General features: G+C 38.2%; 1 protein-coding gene across 2 annotated transcripts in view; it reads right to left on the bottom strand.

Moving 5' to 3' along the window:
* Positions 1 to 24,105, bottom strand: part of ppp1r16b (protein phosphatase 1, regulatory subunit 16B) — an 85,518-nt gene that overhangs the window by 42,393 nt on the left and 19,020 nt on the right. For both annotated transcript variants that reach the window (XM_017408878.3, XM_037975371.1), the window contains exon 2: positions 16,062 to 16,478. In XM_017408878.3, the coding sequence (XP_017264367.1) occupies positions 16,062 to 16,329 (268 nt within the window). In that variant the 5' untranslated portion in view covers positions 16,330 to 16,478. The remainder of the gene's footprint in view (positions 1 to 16,061; positions 16,479 to 24,105) is intronic.

Raw genomic sequence — 24,105 nt, 5'->3', positions numbered from 1 at the left:
CTTTTAGTACTAACTTAAAGGGACAGGTTATATCTTATGAAGTGGAATAGTTATGAACAGTTAATATCTTACCAGGTGGATATAGATCTCTGACTGAATTAACCTAATGGTGAGCCCGAGTGCAACCTCTGAAATAACATTTGTTCATGTCCTATGTAGAAAACCGAACTTTAAAAGATCTGAACTATTGCTTTAAGCAGCTATTTAACATGAATACAGAAATATTGAATGATGGAGTCATGAACTTGTTCTCAGATGTCTCAGATGAACTTGCTGATCCACTGACTCCACAGCGATGGTTATCAGATGGACTGTCATTAAGTCCAGGTCCAGACTTTGGTTTCTGCTCAAATATCTAGAAACCGAACAGAACATCCCCTCGAGTCTCTCTGTGCACATCGCTGTAATGACCATGCTGACAAGCTAAGGTATAATTTTGAAGCAGGGAAACAAAAGCCATCATTTCCTCCAGCACCATGTTTACAGAAACAGGAACCCCTCTTTGACCCTTTGACCCTTCTACTTTACTAATCAGGATCATCTACACTCTAAGTGATGTCATTACTTTATAACGGTTCAACCAGGATGTTATTCAAAACTCGTAGAAACAACTTTTTTTTTTGGCAACGTGGCAATTTTCACTTGATTGATGGCGATGTCTGAGAGTGCAGAGTGTTTCAGAGCACTTTTGCAATGCTGTTTAGAAGTACTTGGCACAAAGTTTCACTCCAAAAATGAAAAAGGTCAGAAAAAGGAGGCAGGCAGTTACACCTCCTAAATATCAGTGTGTAAACACTGTCATTGTGAGAAAAGTGACTTGAAATTATCATTTATCAAGATCTATGTCAAAACAGCAAATTAAAAGAGCTTCCAGTGTGGCTTTTGACTGTTATAATAGTTGTACAAAGTCCACCCAGCTACATCTAAACTTTGCATGATGCACAAAGATCAAACATGGCATCACCACACTTCATCCATCGAAGGTCTGGATCAGCACTAAAAGTTTAAATTTGTTTTTCAGCTCAGAAATAATCTGTTTTTATGCATTAGTGGGTCCACAGATGAGGAACTAATTTAATTATAGAAACTAAGAAATGTGCTTTTAGCTTGTTATGATTTACTGCTTTAACTAAATGTTTAGATGAACAAAATTTTAATCACTGTTACAAATTTAGAGGTTGAATGTAAAATTTACAACTCTACTCACCTGGAGTTTATTATCTGTCAGAGTTTATAGACGACATTGAAACATCTTGTGCAATATTCCATTTTTAAAATTGACACAGATTAGCATTTGTTAACCTACCACTGATGAGTGGCCTCACACTTTAAATGCACCATTGCTTTAATTAGAGGTTCTTTGTAAGCCGAGTGTACAGTGAAGATAACCGCACAGATGTCGATATCGTCAGGATTTAGCCCAGGACTCCGATTTAAAAGGATGCCCCTGAAGGCTCATAACTCACACTCATTGATCACTGATAAGGAAGAATTTAGGATCAAGTAAAGAATGTGATATGAGAGCTGGGCTGTGTGAACTCAGGTGAAGTACAGACCAAGAGGAGAATTGATTTTCTGTCTGGACAATCTCTTAGTTGTGTTGAACAGGTCTATATTTGTTGTGCTCTAATAATAGGTGCCACAGGATACTGATTAGAGAAAGATGTAATACATACCTAAAACGTCATAGTGGTTTATGGTTTGTGTAAAACAGTGAGATGCCATAGGTTCAGATTCTAACTCACAGCTTAATATTGAGCATACAAAGACGGATTTGAAGCTCCATTAGCTAACATTTAGGGGGATAAATTGACAAAAATGCATGATAATATACTAAGACTAAGACATTTTTCCCCATTAATTTAAAACAAATCATTTATATCCACCTTAAACACCCCCTGTCTAATGTTGAAATGTGACATCACTACCGTAGCTCAGATAGGACAAAGACAACAATGACTCTAGAAGTCAGCTTTTAAGTTTTTCTGCATATCCTCTGCCAGGATCAAGCTTTGACTCTTGACCATCTAAATTATTCAGGACAGTCCTTTTCTTCAAACATGGCAATCATTGCTAATCTTCATGTCACTGTGTCCCTGACATTTTTTTCCTCGGTTTATTTTATCCCACTGACCCTCTGTAATGTACAGGTGGTACAAAATGCTGCATCTACTGCTTTAAAGGTTTCTTTTCAGACCAGTGTAGATGTTGCATGGTTTTGAATCAAATTCAGACTGTTGTTCAGCGTTTCTGTCCTCAAGGTCACAGCCATGCACATATAGCTGTCTATATGAAAAAGGTTGCTGGTTGTTCCTCACTTTAGGAGACAATCCTTCAAAGGGTAACTACCACATTCAGGAATTTCCTGCTATTTAATTTAAAGTCATAAGAACCCTTTCATTTGATACACATTCATTGTTTCTTATGATGCAATAAAATGTTTTATTTTATCTTTTTATAGCACATTTCTGTTTCTTATCATTTAACATTGTTACTCCAATTTTAGTGACAAATTTATGTGATGAAAGAAATATAAAAAATGATCATATTTAGCGTTGTAGCCGTCTCCAAACCTGTAGTGTTTTGATTCAATCAAATACAATCACTTCCAGCAGCAGCAGGTGACTGATTTAGTGGGAAGAAAAACTCCACTTTATCTGCTTGTAACCAAACAACAGATGTGCAAAGTCAACAGCTATTTGAGAAAATCATTAAAGTTCAGATATGTACCAAATATTCTGAAGTAATAATGCACCTCTGAAAATTATAGTTTCTTCATATTCACTGTTAATATAAATATACTTTCTAAAAGGCTATAATATTGGGTTGGATAATTTTACCAAAACATTTCCAAGTTTTCTTTGCCAAACCTAGGAGGCCATCATGTGTCTTATATAGCTAAGATTTAGCTCACATTACTTTGCTAACTGATAAAAATTACCGGCTGTCATTTCTGCCAAATCACTGCAAACAGAAAAAAGGGTTTAGAGCACATAATTATCAGAACACATTAGTTCCTACAAATGAGACACTTTTACCCTAAAATAAATGGCCCTAAACAGTGTCAGTGTAGCATTTGCCACAAACCAGCATTGTTAACGTCCCAAGTGCTCTTCAGCCAAGGTAGCCTTTTCTGCATTCCTGTCAGCTGTGCAGAAAGTAGGCCACTCTGCACGAACGAGCAGAAAGTAGGAGCTTAATGACATTGGCTTTAGTAGGACGTTAGGAGAGAAGAGCTTTGATATAATTAGTATGTTGTTATAATTATCACCCACGTGACGAGCCATTAGGAGACTTTAATTGTATATTATGCACCCTTAAAAAATGTAGCTAGGCAGAGCAACAGGATGAGGGAACTGAATGCTCCGCTGAACAAAGCAACAGGTGTTCTCATGGTCACAAATTAACGCTGGAAAAATGGAAAACAAAAGATACTTCAGGTTTTGATTTAAAAAGAGATGACGTTATAAATTATGTACACAACAGGGGAAAGCTTTGGGTCGACCCACAGACGAATCCTAAAAACCATACTCTTGGTGGTAAAAAGGCCAGAGACGGTTTCTGCTTGTTAAAGGGAACCTTCTTTTTTTTAATTGGGTTTCTGTGAAATATTTATAAGTAGCTTCTGTTTACCTACAGTAAACAGAAGTATTAGCAAAGTGGAAACATCTTTATATGACCAGCTTTAGGAGGTGAATTTTTATCATCTGTCCAACAGCATAAAAAATTATGCTAAAAGGTTTTTAAAGCCTACTTGCTTATGACTAAATAGTTTATTGCAATCGAACAAACAAACTTTAATGTTTTGTAGTAATGTCTTACTCAATGTTAATTCAAGAAGGAGACCAAATCAGAGGTGTATTCATAACCTAGAAATGTACTGGAATCAGTGTTTTGCTTAGTAACAAAATTAGCAACTTTCCTAAGATAGAAGGCATTTCTTCTCATTCTCACAGGTGTCGATTATTGCTCCACTGAGAATAACGTCAACTTTAAGAGGGATGTATTTTGGGATTTGTTGTTTGGGTTGATTGACAGCTCCTCAGGCTGTAAGCAGCTGTGGTAGCTGCCATTTGCTCATCACAGCTCAGCCCCTCTCCACATTATTCCTGTGTAGATTTGTGGCTTTGACACAGCTGATAAAGGTAGCAGGAAGTTCATGAGTCTATGTTCATGAAATTTGTACCTAATTTGCTTTCCAGCTCTGATTTGAGTTGATGGATCAAACCTGTACCCCATTTTCTTGGTTTGACAAGTGCTGCTGCAATTAAAGTTTACTCACAGTTTTCGGGGGGGGGGGGTTAGCATTATTATTTTAAAATGTGTGTCTACTTCACTTTGGTATGTTGAGATTTATTTCTTGTTGGATAATCCAGAATCCTTTAGCAGGATTTACAGTCAAGGGCTGTTCAACTACTCGGAGCAGGTGGACAGACTTCTGAAAATGTTATGAGGCACTTTAAAAGGAGTGGGGGAGCAGCAGGGTGCTGAACAAGCATTCAGGGGATTGGCAGCAGGGGATCAACCCCCGACTCACGCTGACATGCCTTCAGCAGGCCACAAACAGGCGGGAGGGCTTCAATCACAGTCACTTATAAGATGGAGTCCCGCTGATGGATTTATCTGCAGCTCAGTTCCAGTGTCCTCATTTTTAACTCTTATTAACCCTTTACCTTTCACACCAAGAAATACGTTTGCAAAAAAAAAAAAATATTTGTTGGTAAAACTGTTTTCCCGACTCTTAATGTAGCAACATTTCAAGCTTCATTTTTTATACTGCCCAATCAGAAAGCAGATATGTAGGTCATCCTGCTGGGTTATTTTGGTCATTTTTTTCATTACTGCAACAAAGTTTTAATTGTTTTTTTTTTCCATATAAAAACATCTGCATGAGTGGCTTCAGACAATGCTATCTCAAGAAACCACGAGGCCCTTTTTATAAAGTATATAACTTTGAAATTCAGTGCCTAACAGTTAGGAATGTCGATTCTGGACAGAACATTGTTGACTCTAAGTGGGATTACACCACCCAGCCCACCCAGCAGCAACAACCCCTTCCAACAGTTTCCAACATAATATCCCAACCAGAAGCAGTGATGGTGCAAAATGTGTGCCTTTCCAGCTGAGTAGCTTAGGGCCGTGGCTGCATGAACCTCTCTCTGTCTGCCACAGTTACCATGGAAATGGGAGTTAACTTAAGAGTCTGGGTTCTCCCAGGAGATATAATTGATGTGAAAGAGAGGATGAGATGGAGATCTAAGCAAGCTGGTCTGCACTTAAGCGGGAATGGTTCACTAAAGAGGCGCATAAATCAAAAAAGGATAATTATGATAATGATAAAATGACTTTTGCGTAAGCAGTTTGAAAAGAAAGTGTAGTGAAAGAAAGAACACAATAAAGGACAGGCAGTGACATGCTCGAGCTCAACAAATGACTCTTTGTTGCTTTGATACAGTTGATGGCTGACACGTGTTTGAAGATGAGACTAAATAAGCCAAAATTCTGATAATTCCTCGCTCCAGTGCATCCTGCCCTTCTAATTGATTACACCATGCCCCAAACATCTAACTTCCACACAGGATATTCATTCAATCGATCATTTATTTTTATGTCTTCACTGTTTCCAGCATTGTTCAGTCCAAATTACAACCAAGATGAGTCATTTTCTGCTCATAAAACAGGCAGGAGGTGAAGAGGAGACAGCAGTGCCGGAGTGTGTCGGGCAAAGCAGCAACACCCAGAGGACCTGAGGGGCTCGAGAAAGAGTGGAGCTGCACAAAAAGATCAACAAAAAGAAAGGAAACTGAGTTTTGTTGACCCCAAAGCTGACTGAGACGCAAAGAAAGCTTCTTTTTTCACACAGGACTGAGAAATATGACCCCAAAATATCTTATAGGAGAGGGGACAGTGAAAATACAGCAGCTTCTCATAACCTGCACGAGTTTATGTGTCGTTGTTGCTCCTGAAAATGCAAAATCCCACTTAAGTAATCAAGCTCTTAGATTGTTGCAAAAAATCAATGAAGAGGATGTTGATGAAGATGGGAAAATATGGTAAAGAAGCTGCAAAGAGGCAGTGGTGAAGGAGTCTTGATTTGGCTTTAAGTGGAGTGACTTAATTTTGTTGCAAGGAAAAAAAATGCAGGAACTCGTCCACATGAATTAATTCAGGAATCAAGCAGCCATCTGTTGGTGAGCAGCTTTAAACAAGTATCAAGAGGCAAGCTACATGTTTGGGCTGCAGCTAACAAGAATCCCATTTTTAAAAGTCAGCAAAAATGGGCATTTTAAGCAAAGACACTCTTTGAATTCATCTGAAATTATTTCAATTTTCAACAGTATCCCCAACTCACCCATTCATCACTCCAAACTTAACCTTTAAGAGATCCTAGGAACACTTTGTGCAGTTCATTTCTTTCTCAAATTTGCCAGATGTCCAACTGAAAATCATTGGAAAAGCCATTTTTGATCCCACATTCATCTTTAGACCAGCTTGGAGTGATTCATGTTGCTCACAAGACATGCTTATTTAGTCCTTTACTCATGCAAGGCTAATTAATACACAGTAGCACAACAAGTGTCAGCAATCAACAAACCATTTAAAGCAAAGAAAGCAGTCTTAACATGCACTAATCATGTCTCATGTTGTTGCTTTAAAAAATGTCTGTGTCCATGTGGTTGGCACTTGAAGCGAAATAAAGTTTACTCAACCCTAAACCCTATAATTAACTAGTGGCTTGGGGTGCGGACATGTGCTGCCACTAAACCTTCTAGCTAGGGATCTTTATAATCCATCATTTTCAACATTACAATGGATCAGCGTGGAGGGGGATGATCATATTCTGGCTGAGCTCACCATAGTTTCCACTTCATAATCCTTTAAAAATAAACTCCAGTAGCAGAACCAGAAACTGGGAAGCTCCAAGTTGTTCATCAGGACGTGGGGTGGGTGGTACGCGTTGTGATGAAAACAGCACTTGGCGTGTTACTAATAAGTGTCAATGTTAAAAAAAAAGATTGTGAAGGTCACATTAGATCCTTGCATTTTGCCATTTTAACTAGATCCCTTATCCAAGAAATATTCTAAAGTCTTCAGCTCCGATGAAAAACAAAGTGTCGCGGTTACAGTACGTACAGACTCGGATGCAAACAAATTGCTGCTCCTTATTGTTATCTATGTTACAACACATGACCCACAACAGACACTTGCCAGCTTACACTACAGCTGTCTGAGGTCACATCAGCTTAGTTGAACATGTGAGCAAACAACCTCATGTCACGGCTCAGAAGTTAATTCTAAGCAGAGAGCCGAGATCTCTTTACAGGCTTTAGAAAGCCGTCGCTGTTTGAAGGAACTTAGGTTTAGCAAAGGTTGCTTATGGGCTTTTGTGTGTGTAGATATGCAAAAAGGTGACAGTTCAAACGTAACGCAAATCAAACCTGAGTTTCATTTATAGTAATATTTTACTATGTAAAGCCTTACAAATGCATCCAAGGAAAACAACAGGGAGCTCCAGTAAAGATACAGTAAAAAAAAAAAAACCTGAACCACTTCTTCATTCTTCAAATTTTACTCCTAAAGAACGAGAGTTTATTAAGCAAGAGCTTCTCTGATTCTCTAACGATATTTCAGATCAACACAGAGAAACTGTCTCTCACCATTTACAGATAAATTGGTGCTTTTGTTCAGCTGTTCGTATTGTATAACCCCAACAATGGTTCATCCTTTGAATTGGGTCTCTTTTTATACTTGAATGATATTTCATACACTTAATCAATTGAATTCCTTTGAAAATTATCAGCGTCAAGGACCAAACTATAGTCACTGTCATGTATTTTTCTGCTTGTGGGAAATAAGCCTCCATACCCCTTGTCAGATCGGTCTTTCCATCGAACTCCAGAGTTTACTGTTTGAAACCATTTCAAAAGAAAGGGATGAATGACAAGCTTAGGCAGCTTTAACTGGCTGATAAATCAGGTGCAAAAGTCCATCCTTTTATGTCTGTGAGTGAAAATCATCTGAAGTTTGCAAATTTTCTCCGGTCTCAGTCCAGCATCAGCACTGCAATCAGACACAGAGCAGTGACACAGATGTTACAGAATGACCGACATCACCGCGGCACAGCGCTGTTTATTTTTTCATTGCAAGACCTCTGGGTAGCTCCGTTTCATGTGATATGCTCATTAGTCTTTCATCGTGACATGATAATGACACCATCTGAAGAACAAAGTGGAGATCTTCATTAAAGTTAGACAAGCCTGGCTAGTTTAAAGATTATTTTATTATGCAGTGCTGCACCTATTGAACAGATCATTTCCAAAGCTACTAGCAGCAAGTAAAAAAATACAAGAGTACACTGAAAGAGCTTTAAAACAAGAATAAGAAAGAATGCCAAGCTATAAGCAGATTCATATGTGGGTAATTTTAAATGAGGATGAAACATGCATCAATTTCAGTGCTGTACAAACGTTAATGGAAAAAGTCCACTGAAGGGTTTTTCACTTTAACAAAAATGCTTCTAAACTGCCTGAAACATCATTTTTGCTGAACCTTCAGAAACATCAAAATGTTGTTACATACTGTATAATCTGTCTTGTGACTAATTTTATCTTATAACACACTACAGCCAGTGGAGGCAGAGGGCTGTGGTTCTTCCAGTTAAAAGGGAGTCGTTCCGCTCCACCGTCGCCCACAATACATGGGGGGGGGAGACTGAACCAAAGTCAAGATTTGATGCAATCTGCTGGCTTCCTTCGTCAGACAACTTCTTACTGATTAGCATTTTATAATTACTGGGGCTGATTTGAACTGCATGTTACTGGGTTTGAATCTGGATGTTTTTGTACTGAAATGAAATGCATGTAATTTAGAATGAAGTAGACCAGTTTGCTTCCTTTTTTTTTCTTTTTACAATACCCTAACATGACTTTCATTGTGAATTGGCTCAATATAAATTGAACTGAACTAAACCCAACTAAATGTAATCTATTTGTACTGAACAAAAATGACATATATTATAACTAGACACAGGAAAGAAAGCTAGAAGTTGAAGCCACAAAAGTTGAACACCTCCTAGTAGCTGGCTGCAGTACAAATTTTAAGTCCCACCTTTCTGTGTAAACAAATTGGACAGTTTCCCATTTAAAAAGTTAAAATTCATTTCAGATGTTTTTTAGGTGTTGATTTTTGTTGATTAATGTGCTTCTTACTTTGCTTCGGAATGTTCAAATATGCTTTTTTAATATATGTTTAGTTTCACTTAGGTATTTAAGGCTTTAAAAAGTGTCACGTTACACTGTGATTGACAGTGTGGCAGCCTATTACAGAGCTGGGATGGTGTGTAGGCGGGACTATCAGAGGTACAGCCTCACATACTTAGTGCTCTGAAAATACAGCATGGCAGCACTGAAACAAAGAGACATTTTGGCTTCAGTTTTGGATAATGGAAGTTAATAGTCACTTCATCCATCTTTATTTCTGTTGATGCATTTGATCTAAAATGAAGAAGAAAGACAGCAATTTATAGAGAAAGAAAAATCTCTTAACATTAAAGCATTAAATAGGTTTAAACAGATCCATTAAAAACCAAACAACGGATTTAAAAGGCCAAAATCTGACATGTTTTTTTGTGTTTCTATCATGAAACTTCATCAAATCTAAAAGTGAAACTGTGAGTACAACCTCCAGCAGAACTTTCTATGTTTAATGAAACTGCACCCTGCCTAACAGAGATATCAATCACACGAAAACTCTGAGTAAGTTTCATTCTTTCATTTGATCAATGGGCAACTGTAATGTCCTCCTTCAAAAGGAGGCTTCTCTCTCAGAGAAAAGGTCGCAGACATTAACGATCCAACATAAAGGTCTAATTAAATGTCTCGGCTTTTCATTCCGATTTCTCTTGATGAAAGGTGTTTGGGACATCTTTTCACTCACATTTCAAAAAAGAAGTAAAGATTATTACTCCGTGTACTTGTTTCTGTCTTCCATTCACTCTCGAGGGTTTTTTTATGTCATTCTGTTGCTGCCATATGCCTGGGAGCAGCTATCCTATTTTAGGCCTCTGATGAGAGGGCCTTACTACTCTAATAAGATGGCAGAAGAAGACAAAAGCTCCTCTGAGATCTATTTGCACACAAATAACTAGAGAAGGGAAGAGAAGAGATAAAACCGCAAGTGTATTTGTCTTCCAGGAGGTGAAACTTTCATGGAGTATTTTCCTATCCTGAAATCTAGACTCAGTTTTTATGATGATGATATGGCAGAAGAAAAGACAGTGAACCAAAAGCAAAAGCCACGCGCCTAAAAATGGAATGTGGATTTTAAAGGGTGGCTTCTCAGACTGAAAGCTAGGAGCCATGAAGTTTCAGTGGGTGGATAAGTGGTAATTAGTGCACTGGGTGTTGCCATGTGAGTGGGTGAATAAATAGAGTTCAAGGGTGTGAAGCAGACAGAACTGCAAAACAAAGACTGGGTTCAACGCCGGGCACGTCTCGTAGATCTCTGAAATCACATGACAACAAGGACACGTCAAATATCCCAATAATCCCTGCTTCCCAAGTTAAACAGAATGATTTGGTCCACAGCTGTGCTTGTGTTTTACACATTTAAAGACCACATAAATACATTTCTTTCTTTCCAGCTGTGTTCCTAATTGTTTATTGAAGGTTTTCGGCTTTTTAATGCTCCTTTTAGCTCATAGGTTTTAGCTACTGTCTTGAAACTTTAGCTTTAACTCCAGTTTTGCTACATTTAGCTTTTTCCTGTAATGCTTATTGTAGCTTTTAGCTACTGTTTGGCTCATTGTAGCACTTGGCCACAATTCAGCTAATTTAGCTTTTATGCACTGTTTTGCTGATTTTAGCAAAACAGCACTAAGCATTCACACCACGTTTTTACAGAAAATGCAGTTTCTCCAGTTACTTTTAGGTCTTTAGCCAAGTTTTTAGCCACAGTGAGAAGGAACTTGTTTTTGACATTTCATTCTGCAGAAATACACTTTAAAAAAAAACCCACACAACTCAATAACCTGACTCAGGCCTTCCCCTCATTTGCAAATAAATAGAAAAGGAGTTGCATCCAAAAATAAATTCTGCAACTTCCCAATAACAGCTTTACAATCATTTTAACCCCATCACAAGCCAAGGATTATAAAGGCTGGAAAAATTGCATTTAAACACACAGACTCTCTTTATTTCATTCATGCACAACGGCTGCTATTAGCCCTCTCCAACCATCTGCTTTTTACTCCACCTTTAAGTGCAGCAATTAGGCTTCTGTGCTTCAAATCAGCCCAGATTCACACAGAAATAAAACAAAACCCTGTAGCATTTTAAGACACAGCTTCATTAATGAACACTTTGAAGCGCAGTTACTGAAAGTGCCGTTCGTAAATGCTACTTTCACCACCCACTAAAAGCCAGCTAATCACCACTTGGAGTCAGTTGCATCCAATTGTTTACATCACCTCCGGATGTTGTCTTAATCATAAATACCAAATGGCATGGCAAGTCACACTAATTAGCGTTTGTTTTCTCTTTTTTTTTAACTATGCATGTTTATTTTGAAGACTTCAGCAGACAAACTCGTAAGTAAACAGCTCTTTTCTCAGAAAAGTCCATGCTGTGTGTGTTGGTCGTCTTTTCTGACCCGCGTTGGCAGCAATCCTGCAGGATACTGACTGCGTGCAGAAGAAGAAATCCTATCAGACTCAGACACTCAGGTGCTTCACAGTAATTTCACAGCCATCAACTCTCATTGCAGTGAGAAGACACAGAGTTCAGGACGGAGGCTGCCTGAGAGCGAGGAAATGACCGCACATGTCCTCCCCGTCAAGTCGTTTCTGTTTGCCTTTGACAACCATACACAAACACATCTCCTAAATAACACAAACTGTATTTAAACAAAAATACAAACAAATGATAAGTAAGATTAGACGTATAGAAAACTATTCCAGCCTCTCGCACAGAGATAGCTGGAGATAAGCACCAGCTCCTCGCAACCTGGAAAGGAGAAGCAGATAAAGAAAATGGATGGATGGATGGATGGATGGATGGATGGATGGATGGATGGATGGATGGATGGATGGATGGATGGATGGATGGAAAACTATTCCATCCTCTGCCTCTATGGTTTTATAACCTCTGTGTGATCCATGTGCTAATATAAACTCTTAGGAACACGTGACATGTTGAGATGAAGAGACTGACTATAGTTATAGACGGTGCCTCACTTGATTTACTGTTGAATCTCACATGAATGATAAATATCCCACACACATTATAGACGCATTATTCACTTTCACAAGCATGTCTGAACAAAACGTGAAAACATCAGGAGAAAAGACAACATTTAAATAAATGACTGCCTTCACTTTCTTAGACTGATGGAGCCATTATTGTTATCTCAGCTCTGAAAAGAGATTTTTTGTAAAATGATCTCTGCCTTGCTTTTTCCTCTAATTCTGTCACAAACACACTGTCAAAGACTCAAAAACCACTTCTGTGTCAGTACACAGTGTTTTTGCTGCAGTTTCACTATATTTACTGTCTGATGAGTTTGCGTCCAAAGCTTCCAGAAAAGAAGTTTATAATGACAGGAACACTGCAGTTCAGAGAGAAAAGGGAATAAAGAACAAACGCTCCTGTAAGGGGGCTGAAGATAAACAACGACAGATCTGACTTTTAGCACTTTCTACAGTTCTAAATACTATGCAAAGCACACAGCGAAAAGCAAATGATCCATTTTTAAAAGCTTTCATATATTTGTCAGCATGGCCTAACACACAGAGACCAAACAGAGGGGGGGAGAGGATTACAGGAAGCAGGCAGTTTGCTCCTACAAATCACAGATTAAATTGGAGCCCTTCCAGTTTTTCATCTGATTATGGCCGAAGTACAGTCAGCTTTAGGTCAGCGTTCATTTCAACCTCTCTTTTGCCCTGAAGTAAGTTCTACACATGGGTTCATATTAACTTTCCATTTAGGACATGCTCAAGACATTTGAACTTTATAAGGCACTTTGGTTGAAAGCCTTTATCTCAATTTTTTATGTTTTGTTCTTTTTATTTCTTTCTGCTCCTAGAAGATGGTGGCTCCTTTCATTTCCAGCACTCTCCGCTGCTGAGTTTAGCTTCCCTGTTTAGTCAGATTAGATATTCAGCTTCTGTCAAACAAAGACAGCTTTTAGTTTTTTATACTTGCCAAGCACGTTCAAACTCCTTGCTATCAAAGTCTGACGGAACTTGTTTTTTTTTCTTTTTCATGGAACCCTTTCTGAAAGCCCAAAAAGTGAAGCCATAATTCTGTATTTTTGTAAAATAGGTTGAGAATTCGTGCACAGTCTGCTGGAACAGCACAGCGTGTAAAGCCATGACGCCTGATCGAGCATTTGGGAACCAGAGGGAACGAGGGGGAAGATTATCAGAATCCTGGAGCAGCCAGCTGCCACTGGAGCTGTGTGGGCAACACTACATCCTGTCTCCTTCTCCTTTTTATCTCTCTGCCTCTTTCATGGTCACCCTCATTAAACAGCAGTGATAGACGTTTTTATGCCCAGGCACTGCCAGCGGTAGGGAGCCAAACCTTCTGCACATCAGACGTGCTCAACACAAAGCAAAGAAATCTGCTCTCAGCGTGGCCAGTGTTCATCACTGAAAGACACTAAACGGCACATCTAAAAGTGTGAAAAGTCTGAACATACCCACGTTGAAAAGTCACTTTTATGTTATAATTTGTCACATAAACAGGCTTCAAAAATAAGGACTAAAAATAACTTCAGATGAACTTTAAGATGTTTTAAGTAGATGAAACAAAGCAAGAAATGTAGCTCCTTAAAAGTTAAAGAATCGTTACATAATCCTTCCATGACAGAGCTTTTAATTAAGATGGACGCCCGGCCACATCTTGTGAGATGTGTTAATGCTCCAAGTATGTGTTGAGGATTACTCTCAGCTACTACCACACATAATTTCAGTTTAATATCTGTAAAACTGTCACTACCCACTTTAGATTTGGCTATGGTTAATTAGTTATGACAGCCACCTTGACTCCAAAATCTCATCAATAGATGTACACACAATGATTATTTTCTGAAGGTTTTATTAAAATCTCTCCAGTCATTCATGAAATATTTTATTAGCAAAGTTTTAGAAACAGATCTCGCTCAATCAGTTGGTACAGAGTGTTGGGGATAACTCTCAGCAACTACCACGCCAAATCTGAGCTTAATATCTGTAACACTGGCTGAGACGTCACCATTTTTGGCACTCATCTTGGATGGAATTGACTCTGAAAGTCAATTAGTTGTAGATGTTCATCCAATGATTATTTTCCGATTTTTTTTTTCAAATTCGTCCACTGGTTCAGGGAATCATTTCTAATGGTGGAGACGATCAAAAACATCATCACCGTGTCTTCGCCTTCGGTGCCCGGCGATAAAAGCTCATACATGTAGAGACTTGTTTTTCAACTACTGTTCTGATATTTAATCTCAGAAAATCTCAGATCACTGAACTCATCAAGTTTTATTTTCTAAAATCTTTTTTTTTTGTTGACACAAGATTTATTAGGAACAAATGTTGCTAGAACACCCAAAGTACAATCTGTGAAAACAAACCGATACAAATCAAGTTAGGTTTACTTCTATTTATCTGATATAAAATCCTTTTCTGCAAAAGAAAAGTAATTGTCTATTTGCCCGACGCTGCAGACTGAACAAAGGTTAAAGCACTTGTGAATTCCTACAAATATTTTTATTATATAATCTGCCAAAAGATTTAAACTCAAGGCCAGATGGGCTTTAAAATGTGGAGAAAGGATTTATCTTTTGTTGAAAAAGCAAAAAAAAAAAGTTAAATTTCAGGCAGCAAAGAAAATAAATATTTTGTGTACTTTGTTAAAATTGGATAAAATGCTCAAAAGGTTGCCTTAACTGGCTTCACAGTTTTTTTACTCAACCTTGCACATGTGCACCGCTAACATTTTCTTACAGCAGCTGTGAATAAACATAAATGTTTTCTTGCTACGACATCTTTTAAGTGCTAAGATATATTATTAATGAGTAACCGCGGCATGTTTCTGGTCGACTCATGTGGTTTTTCCAGGCTCCAGCTGAGATGGGAAGCCCTGTCTGATCGTTGGAGTGCTTCAGACTTTCTGCTGGATTACATGCAGCACAGCAGCCAAATAACCATCTTCAAATGTTGTTCCAATATTTTCTAAAAATAAAAAAATACCAAATCATTTGAATTTGAAAGATCAAAATCTGCACCAACCATATCTCAAGCAAATTGTGTATGTTTCAGGCCACAGATCACATGTTTGTACGTGTAAATATGAAGCATTCAGTTCTGTTTTTTTTTATATTATTATGAAATTGCAGCAGCTTTGACGTGTTTTTTGTGTCTGCAAAGGCAGCTTGCAATCAGAAAGTATAGTAGTGCTGCTGTGGGCTGTTTTTCTTCTGATAAAAAGAGTACAAACCAATTTCAGGTTAAAGTGATGCTAAATTAGATGCCATATCTGAAAGATAGCCGTGTGTTATCATCCAAGCATCACAGAAACACAGCCACAGCATCATGGGACCATCTTTACTGGAGGAAAACAATTATTATCTGCAAACAGGGAAGCACTATGTGCAGAATTTTTAATTAAAAGACTGGCAGAGTTTCATCTCAGTGTGACAACTCCATTATTTCCTGACGATAAAATGTTCTTGTAGCAGAACAAATTTGGTTTGAATGAAGTGACTTCCACAGGCTGTTTAAAGAGGAAGGCCAAGCTAATCGTTACCCCGACCTTGACATTTTGATATCTGAGAGAAGAATGACATTGAGGCTGAAATTAAAGCAATTATTCATATGTTGTGTCAAGCCTTTATGCCAGCTTTTACTTTGAGCTAAGGAAGAAAACATAGAAACACATTTTTCATGTCCTGCCTTTAGAATAAATCCTAAACACAAGTATTTTCTCTGTTTATCTCAAGTTTTGTGCGTTTGTTTGTTTTTTTGTTTTGTTTTGTATGTTTTTTTTCCTTTTCAAATATATAAATGAAGGAGTTACCTTCATCAGGGTCATTCCTTGCCGATGCTTCCAGAAGCGCCACGCTGGCAGCGAACGACACTCGCCTCCTGGCTTCTGACTGGTGCAGGCTGTTAGCGCATCGTCCCTTCTTATCCGCCTTCCGCTTCTTGTTCTGCATCTCCTTCTCATACACAGCCCACCTCTTCAGCTGCTGGGTCCGGCGCTTCTGAGCCGCCCGCAGCCTCTCCAAACTGGGCACCTTGTCCAGCTGCTGCAGCTCCTGGATCAGCTCCAGGTGGTTGGCCATGGCGCTGGGAGGGACGGATAGCGGTGGTGGGCGATGATGACGGATGGGTGAGGTGGTGGACAGTGTGTGACTCCTAGCGAGGTCTGCACCGTCGGCTGCGGCCTCCTCCCGTTATCTTCACCATCATTCTTTCAGCACTAGTGAACAGCCTGAGAAAGGACAAAGAGAGAAGCTGTTTGGAAAAAGTAACCCACAAAAACTTTCATCAAATCAAACTTTACTATGTTATGTGTTCAAACGTTATTTTGGGAAATAACATACGAACACTAGCAGGCTGTTCACACCTGCTTTTTTATTTAATGCATCTTTAGCTATCTGACTACATTCAGATGGTGCCAAATACAGGTCTGAAGTGCCTCAATGCTCAGGACAATCAGAGGACAACAACTTTGCTTTGACCCAGAGTTATGTAATTAAGCTTAATATGAAATCACTTAACAAAAATGGGACTCAAATGGCTCTGAACTGTGTTCATATCAAAATAATATAGCTCAGATGTCCTAATCCATTGTTATTTCTACTGAAACAGCAGAAGACTTCAACTAAAATCTCTCAGAAAACGCTGCTACTTTAAACAGCTCTGACTGGTCTGACACACAGGAGTAAAGGGTATAAATAACTTTTAGTGGCCTATTTAGGGGGAAAAAATTCAAGTTAGAAAAAAGGCAAAACTCAAACGGCTACTTTCCTCTAGTTTGACTTTTTTGTGATTTTTCCTCACAGGTTCTTAGTTACGTTTTGTTTTCATTACTTTGAACATTTACAACCATACATTAAATGTATTTGGGAAAATGAACTTAGCATAAATTAAGGTAAATATTTTATCTAGTTGACTGATCACATGCAGTCGCAGTTTTCTCCTTGCTTTGTGAGCTGCTATAGATCTGTCTACCATCCTCCATCAAGGTTAACCGCTTCCTTAAAGCTGCAAGCAAAGCAAAAACTGATAAGGCGGGTAAAAGTGCGAGGCCAGTGAGCTGAAGAGGGGAATTTTTTTTCCATTTCTGCACAAGATTTTTGCATCCTTTTGAGCACCATCAAAAAAAAAAGTTTCCTTTCACCTCTCTGACAATTGAAAACATCACCCAAGGGGTTCTTTAAGAGCAATTAAAAGCATGTCCAAAACACAATTGGAACAGGTGAAACAGAAAGAAGGCACACGTGGCAGCAAACAGCTTGAATAAGATCTGAAACCTTCCTTTAAACAGCAACCGTCACCTGTCACAAGTCCTACAAACACTTGGAACTGCTTTAAAACTATCTGTGCCTTAAACACCGTTTCACCAAAGCTGATAAGTATTTCCTCATGTGTGCAGCCGTTCACTACTGAAACCCCCCCTCTGTCCTGCAGCACAGTCTGATGAAATGCTTCACAGAGCAGCGTGTTGTCGCCTCCAGTCTGCCATCAACCTCACGCTACGTTTCCTCCGCAGCTCATACCTAACTGCTGAAAAACATGGACAGGAAACAAGCAGAACAATCACTTCCTACAGTATCACCACCTTCCCTCATCAGTTTACCGGGGGATACAATTTGTGTTGAAGTTAACCGGTTTTACACCAAAAAAGTCAAAAGGAAAAAGATAGTTCTTCCAAAATGTTGTTTAGCATCAAAATTGATGATGTAAATGAAATAACGACCTGGAAAGGAGTGTGTATACGTGTGTAGTACAGCAAATGATTTATAAAGGCTGGGTCACGACACAAAGGTTGATCGCTGGAGGATTAGCAGCGGACTCGAATTATTCTGCTTGAATTTCAAATTTAATCTGTCAGGATTTGGTTTTTTGTTTCGTTTTTTACATCTAAGACTTTCTGGGTAGACGTGTGAAACTGCCTCAGACATCAGTCTGTCTGTTTCTGCTGTTTCACAGGCGTTACTTTCTAGTAGAAACTGAAAACAAAAACTGGTTCTGCATTAGTTAAAGAAAAATTCTTATATACAAAATGTGCTCCTTTAGCTTTTTAGACAGCCTTTATTTATTGGCGTCTTCCTGAAGATGTTTATTACTGACAAAGAATGAAAGGCCAAGTATTTCTTGAAGGAATTCACATCGCCCGCCAACTTATATGTCGGAAATTTAAACTAAATCATTTTATTATGAAAAGGGATGGAACTGTAGCTAATTTGGTAATTTGATATTCTGTGAGATACAGTTCTATAGATGCTTTTATCTTCCCTTAAAACCCTAAATAAAAACAGCACCATGTTTAAATAAATAACTGTTTACATACAGTCACTGTAGCGCATGTAATAAATACACTTCTTCAAACATCTTGCATGAAAATATGCTCTGAAAGCCTCATTCACTGTATCCAAAAAGATGTTTCAGCGCCAGAGCTGATAAATACAGTGATTTTGTTTCATGTGTTCCTGACACATCCATTCAACAACATGAAACAGACTCTTCAGCTCATCTTAATGCACCACAACAGCTAACACAGGAAATGCACCATGCCGAGTGGAAAAAGACAGACACAGAGAGAGAGAGACTGTTAGAGGATGTTCAGGGTACAGAAAGGTTAGAAACAATGTCACACACAGCCTCTGTGCCGGAGCTCACCTGTGGTACCTTTTACTTTTAGTTTTAGAGAATTCAGAATACACTGCAGACTTCACCCTAATGAAAATAAATTTGTTCATAACTTCAAAAAAGGCCTCAGAGAGAAGCAGGTCCAGGAAAATGCAGACAAATACATCGAGTATAAGAGCTATTATGAGCCCAACACTGCTGACATCTGCATAAAAATTTACACTTGAATTTATTTTGGGAGGTTAGGATTTCCTTGTGTGCGCTCAGATGTGAGTACAGCAGGCGGCGTGATCCAACTTCAGACAGGATGTGTGACGAACAGGGAACGTCCAGTTTTCTTCAACTGTCTTTGATGGCCAGCAGCATTAGATCTGGGAATATAAAACCCTGGGGCTGCTGCTGATCAAATCAGTGGAATCAAAGCAGATGTAATCATGTTACTCAAGTGCTCACACACATGCACAGACACACACACAACGTCTGTACCTATCAAACCCTGATACTCGATAATATTCATGTCTCAGTTTCCAAAACACACTGTGTAAAAAAAGCTTAAATTAAGGGATAATACACAAAGATCAATGTAATGCAAGTAAATAAAGACAATTATAATTCATATTGTGGCGTCAATCCAACTCAAAATAGCTGCCACAGTTCATAAACATTAGCTAACACAAAATGGGAAATATGTCATTTCATCACATGAGACAATTTTACTGAAAAACTCTGTCTTGAAAGGTGATAGGTGACAGGCATTTCTTCAAGAAATGCTAGGCATTTAATGTTTTCTAATCATTAACCATACTAGTAATCATGTATTTAACTTTTGTCCATTTTATTTACAAAAGGTCATTTTTCAGATTGTTACTATTTGCAGTTTTCTTTGGTTGTCGAATCATTTTGCTGCAGATTTTCCAGATTCAGACTGTTGTTCAGATACAAGCCATGACTTTGTGCTCAATGAAGTCAAAATGGATTTTCAGTGTCCTCTCATCACTAAAATTACAAAAGAGGCTAACTGAGAAGAAATTAAACAGATGAATGCATAAATTATAATCATTGTTTTGGTTTTTATTTTCTGACCAATTCAGACATATAGTCCTTTGGGTAACACAAGATAAACTTCTGTCCTTAATAATGAGTGTTCTTGTATTATACACCCACTGAGGTGACTGAAATGTAGCTGCTCCTCCACTTTATTTCATAATTTTGATTGTTTGAGTATAAGTGTTTGGAATTAAAACAAGTTGATTTAATCATATCAATTTTCCTTCTAACCTACATACCAAACATTTCAAAACCACACAAGTTCATATGCTGACTACATTGTCACACTTTTTTTTTTTTGCCTGCAATGACACCGAGAGTAAAAATAAATTTCCATTCGACAACTCAACAGAGAGGCCAAAATACTGATGTGTCGTCTTGTTTATTGTGTGATATCATTTGTATTCTCAAAAGCAGATTGTTTTGCCTGTTAGCACTTCAGCAAGATTTAAAATTCAAACAATGCCAAATCTCGTGCTTGACATGATGTCCTGGCAGGAGGCGAAGACGAGCTTTTTGATGTTATGTAAAACACACAGAGAGCTGGAGGTAGAACTGTAAGCCCTGCAGTAACATCACAGCCGGGGCCAAGGCAAAAAATCACAGATTGACCTCATTCAGCTCCCTGGCTGCAGATATGAACGCTGTCCTGCACTCCCACTTTGTATTTCACATTATTACGTAAAAGGAAAAACCTCAATTTTATGCTGATTATCCACAAAAAGGAGGTCAGACAGTGAGAACAAAGCTGCTATCAGTAAACTGTTTATGCCCAAAGCAACCTCCAAAATGAGACAAAACAAAAAAAAAAAAGAAACAATTGTTTTTCTTTTTCAGGTTTTTGTTTTTTTCAGTTATTAAGAGTTTCATAAATTGGTAACTTCGCAACAGCCTTTGTTGCGCATACAAGGTCACCAGAACACAAACAATGCCACAGACACTACTGAATAATAGAAAAGTCATTTGGATTTAGAGTGAAAAAAGGTCTTCTTTGATGAAACAGACAGCACACAGGATTCTTTCCCAAGCTGCCTCCTCACTTTATTGCAACTATAATTTACCTCCTGTATAAATTTTATACTGCAAGACTAAAACTTTAAAGGCGGCAGGAACAGCCTTTAAATATCCAACATGCTGCCTAAGCAGGGCACATTCTCTAAAGTAACCTTTTCTTGCATGTTTAAATCCATTTACTGCATCTGAGCTAAGTGACAAAACTAGGATAAGGCATTTTAAGGAGGTTCTATGGGTTAGAAACCATGCCATTATTATCAGTTTATGTCTCAGTGACAATTATAATGTTCAAGAGAATCAACATTTATAAAAACCTGGCTTATTGGCCAGTTAGTTTAGAGTCGTCATTGAATATGTGCACCTTAGCCCAACTAGTATGTAGGTCGATAGACATTAATGGCCAGTATTGGCCTTCGACGGATTGACCACAAAAATCCAGCGTGGGCTGAGTCAGCAGCACAAAGAGATTGTACAGGGATTATTGATAAGAGTCTGATGATTTACTTAGGGCTCAGCAGGTAAAACCTGAAAAACTAAAAGTACAAATAATCAATTTCCACAGCAAATAATGAAAATATTTCCAATAAAGACTAGACCAGAACATTGTGCTAATGTTTCAAAGACAATATATTTACCAAGAAAAATGTTTCAAAATTAAATAAATATATATATATATTAGAAAATGTTTAATTGGCTAGAGAGGAACAAAGTTACTTTTAGAGAGAAAATATGAATAACTTTACACTTGGAACTGCATTCAAAGCAAGCCTTTAAGAACTTGAAGCAGAGTTAAGAAAATGTACTAATCCACACTGGGCTTAGAGGGAAAAAACAAACTCAGTATTTTCCCCATTTATGTTGCATAGGAATATTAAGTTAAGTTATAAGCTATATTGATTGATCAGAAACAAACAAGTCAACTCCATAAATCAGCGATCAACTGATTTCATTTTTAATGATCAGCTATTGTCCCAATTGGTCAACTCTTAACTTAGACAGTGTGATGTGGAAAATAATGACCACAAAAAGCTGAAGCTAAACCTCATTTATTCTTAAAACAGATTCTGTCACCTCTAATTTTACATACAGTGAAGTGTTTCCTTTAACTTCATCCAGCACCTGCATAGCCCAGTGAGGAGAAGAAGAAAAACATACATCAAACATAAAATACAGCTGCAATTATTTGCTGCACCTCTAACTTCACTGCAACATAATCCCCTCAGCTTCTTGTCTTCTTCTCCAATGAAATCCACTACTTTGTTGGGCTGTACAGAGTATTTACAGTCATATTTATTTACACCTAATGTCTACACAAATTGTAAGGATTACACCTTAACATATATTTTATATTTATCAAAATTTAGGACAAATTAAGTTCTCAATACTGCAGCAGTACTCAGAAAATTAGGGCTATATAATCAGAAACCTCAACACAGCAGATGATGCAAGCAGAATCCACTGAATATATTATCTATAATTAAAACCCTGCAAGTCCTTTAATTGTACAAAAACCTTCCAACAACTATGTATATACATACCATGCATAGTGATTGTATGGTTATGTGAGGGAGGTTCATGAAGAGTTGAAGAAGTCAACAGAAAACTAATCTCCCTGAAAAAAGGCAGTGCAAAGTATAAGCAGTGGGGCTACACATCTCTTTACAAACTGCCTTTTTGAAGTTTCAAAAAGTCAACGACACCAGGGGGATATTTCTATATGAGCCATTGTCAAAAAGTGGAAATCGCTCGTTGTCCTCCTTAACATCTAAATGAAGACATTATGTGAAGAAGGCATAACATCACGTCTGTCATATTCATTTAGGAAGAAAACGAAATGACAATTCAAAGACACCATCAATTTTAAAGGACAATACAAGGCCGACTGAAACACAGTGGAAGTCAGCACAGCATCCTTTATTATTTGAATTACAGACACCACTTTATTCAGAAGACTTTAATGGAGACTATATCTATTCCCAGCCTTATCCATTCTGTCACTCCCATTCCATTATGAATGTCTAATATCCTTCTAAATGCCCGTATAATACACTACAAAGACACTTCAAAATGATTTCTCTGCCCGTTATCTCCTGACTGCAATAAAGAGACAAAGTTGAAAAGCTGCCCTCTCTGCTAAGAACAGCAAGGACAAGCTGCTGCCAAAATAAGAAGACCCCACCCACAGTGGCAGTGACCCCGTCAGTCAGCGGCTGGTCATCAAGAAGGCTGAGCACAAAGAGGTGCATGTGTCTGCGATATGTTCACCGTCTTCTGTTCTTACAAAACGACAAGCTGATGCGTCTCTCTGACTGGTGCAGGCAGATGAAAGGGTCTAAAGCTGCAGGAAGAGATACAGCAGGCAACCAGGAGGCTAACATGTCTTCGACATGTCTTCAAAGACGGCAGGGAGTAAAGTTTTAAGGTGCTTTAATTACCGTGTTTAGGGGTTGAACAGATTTACTAGTTTCAGTGTATGTGGCAATGGTCAATTACCAGCAAGTGACAACATTAAATAAAAACTATTTACAATATTTGAAAGAAAATGCAAACAGAGAATCTTTCCTCACTTGGCTCAACAACTGGTCCTACACAGTTTCATTACAAAAAGGACTGAAGTTTAAATTTTAACATTTCTTCAGGGAAAAAAAAACATTTTTGCTGATATTCCTTTAAGATAACTGTATTCAACACAACTGCCTAACACCATGTACTGTGTGCTCATGAGCATTTCTGACATTTCTTTTTACTATATAAGATATAAGTCCTGTAAAGATTCTCCTCGTCAGTCTGTGCATCATTCTGGCATTTTAAAAGCTAAACTACAGGAGGCATAAAGAAGGTTTTTCCATTTCATTTCATCTCAGTGTCACTGAGTGTTTGCAACTCCTTAAAAATCCTGCAAGAACATCAACACACACCGCATATTGCTTCATTCTTTGATTTTCACACAGTTTTTAGTAACATGGTCGAGCTCAAGGTCTTTTTACAGCACAATGCAAGCCTGAAATACCAGTTATCTAAAATATCAGATGTGCTTACAGAGTACAAGCCTGGAAGCTTGCTCAGGTCTGGAGAGTTCAAACCAAACATGGTGAAATGGCTTTCAGCCATAAAGCTGCCAACTGCTGGAACCAGCTGAGCCCAACTGGGGCCAGTTTCATATCCACTATACTTTTCTCATT

This window comes from Kryptolebias marmoratus, linkage group LG4 (genome assembly GCF_001649575.2).
Source record: "Kryptolebias marmoratus isolate JLee-2015 linkage group LG4, ASM164957v2, whole genome shotgun sequence".
NCBI lineage: Eukaryota > Metazoa > Chordata > Actinopteri > Cyprinodontiformes > Rivulidae > Kryptolebias > Kryptolebias marmoratus.
This window is presented reverse-complemented; position numbering and strand designations above follow the sequence as displayed.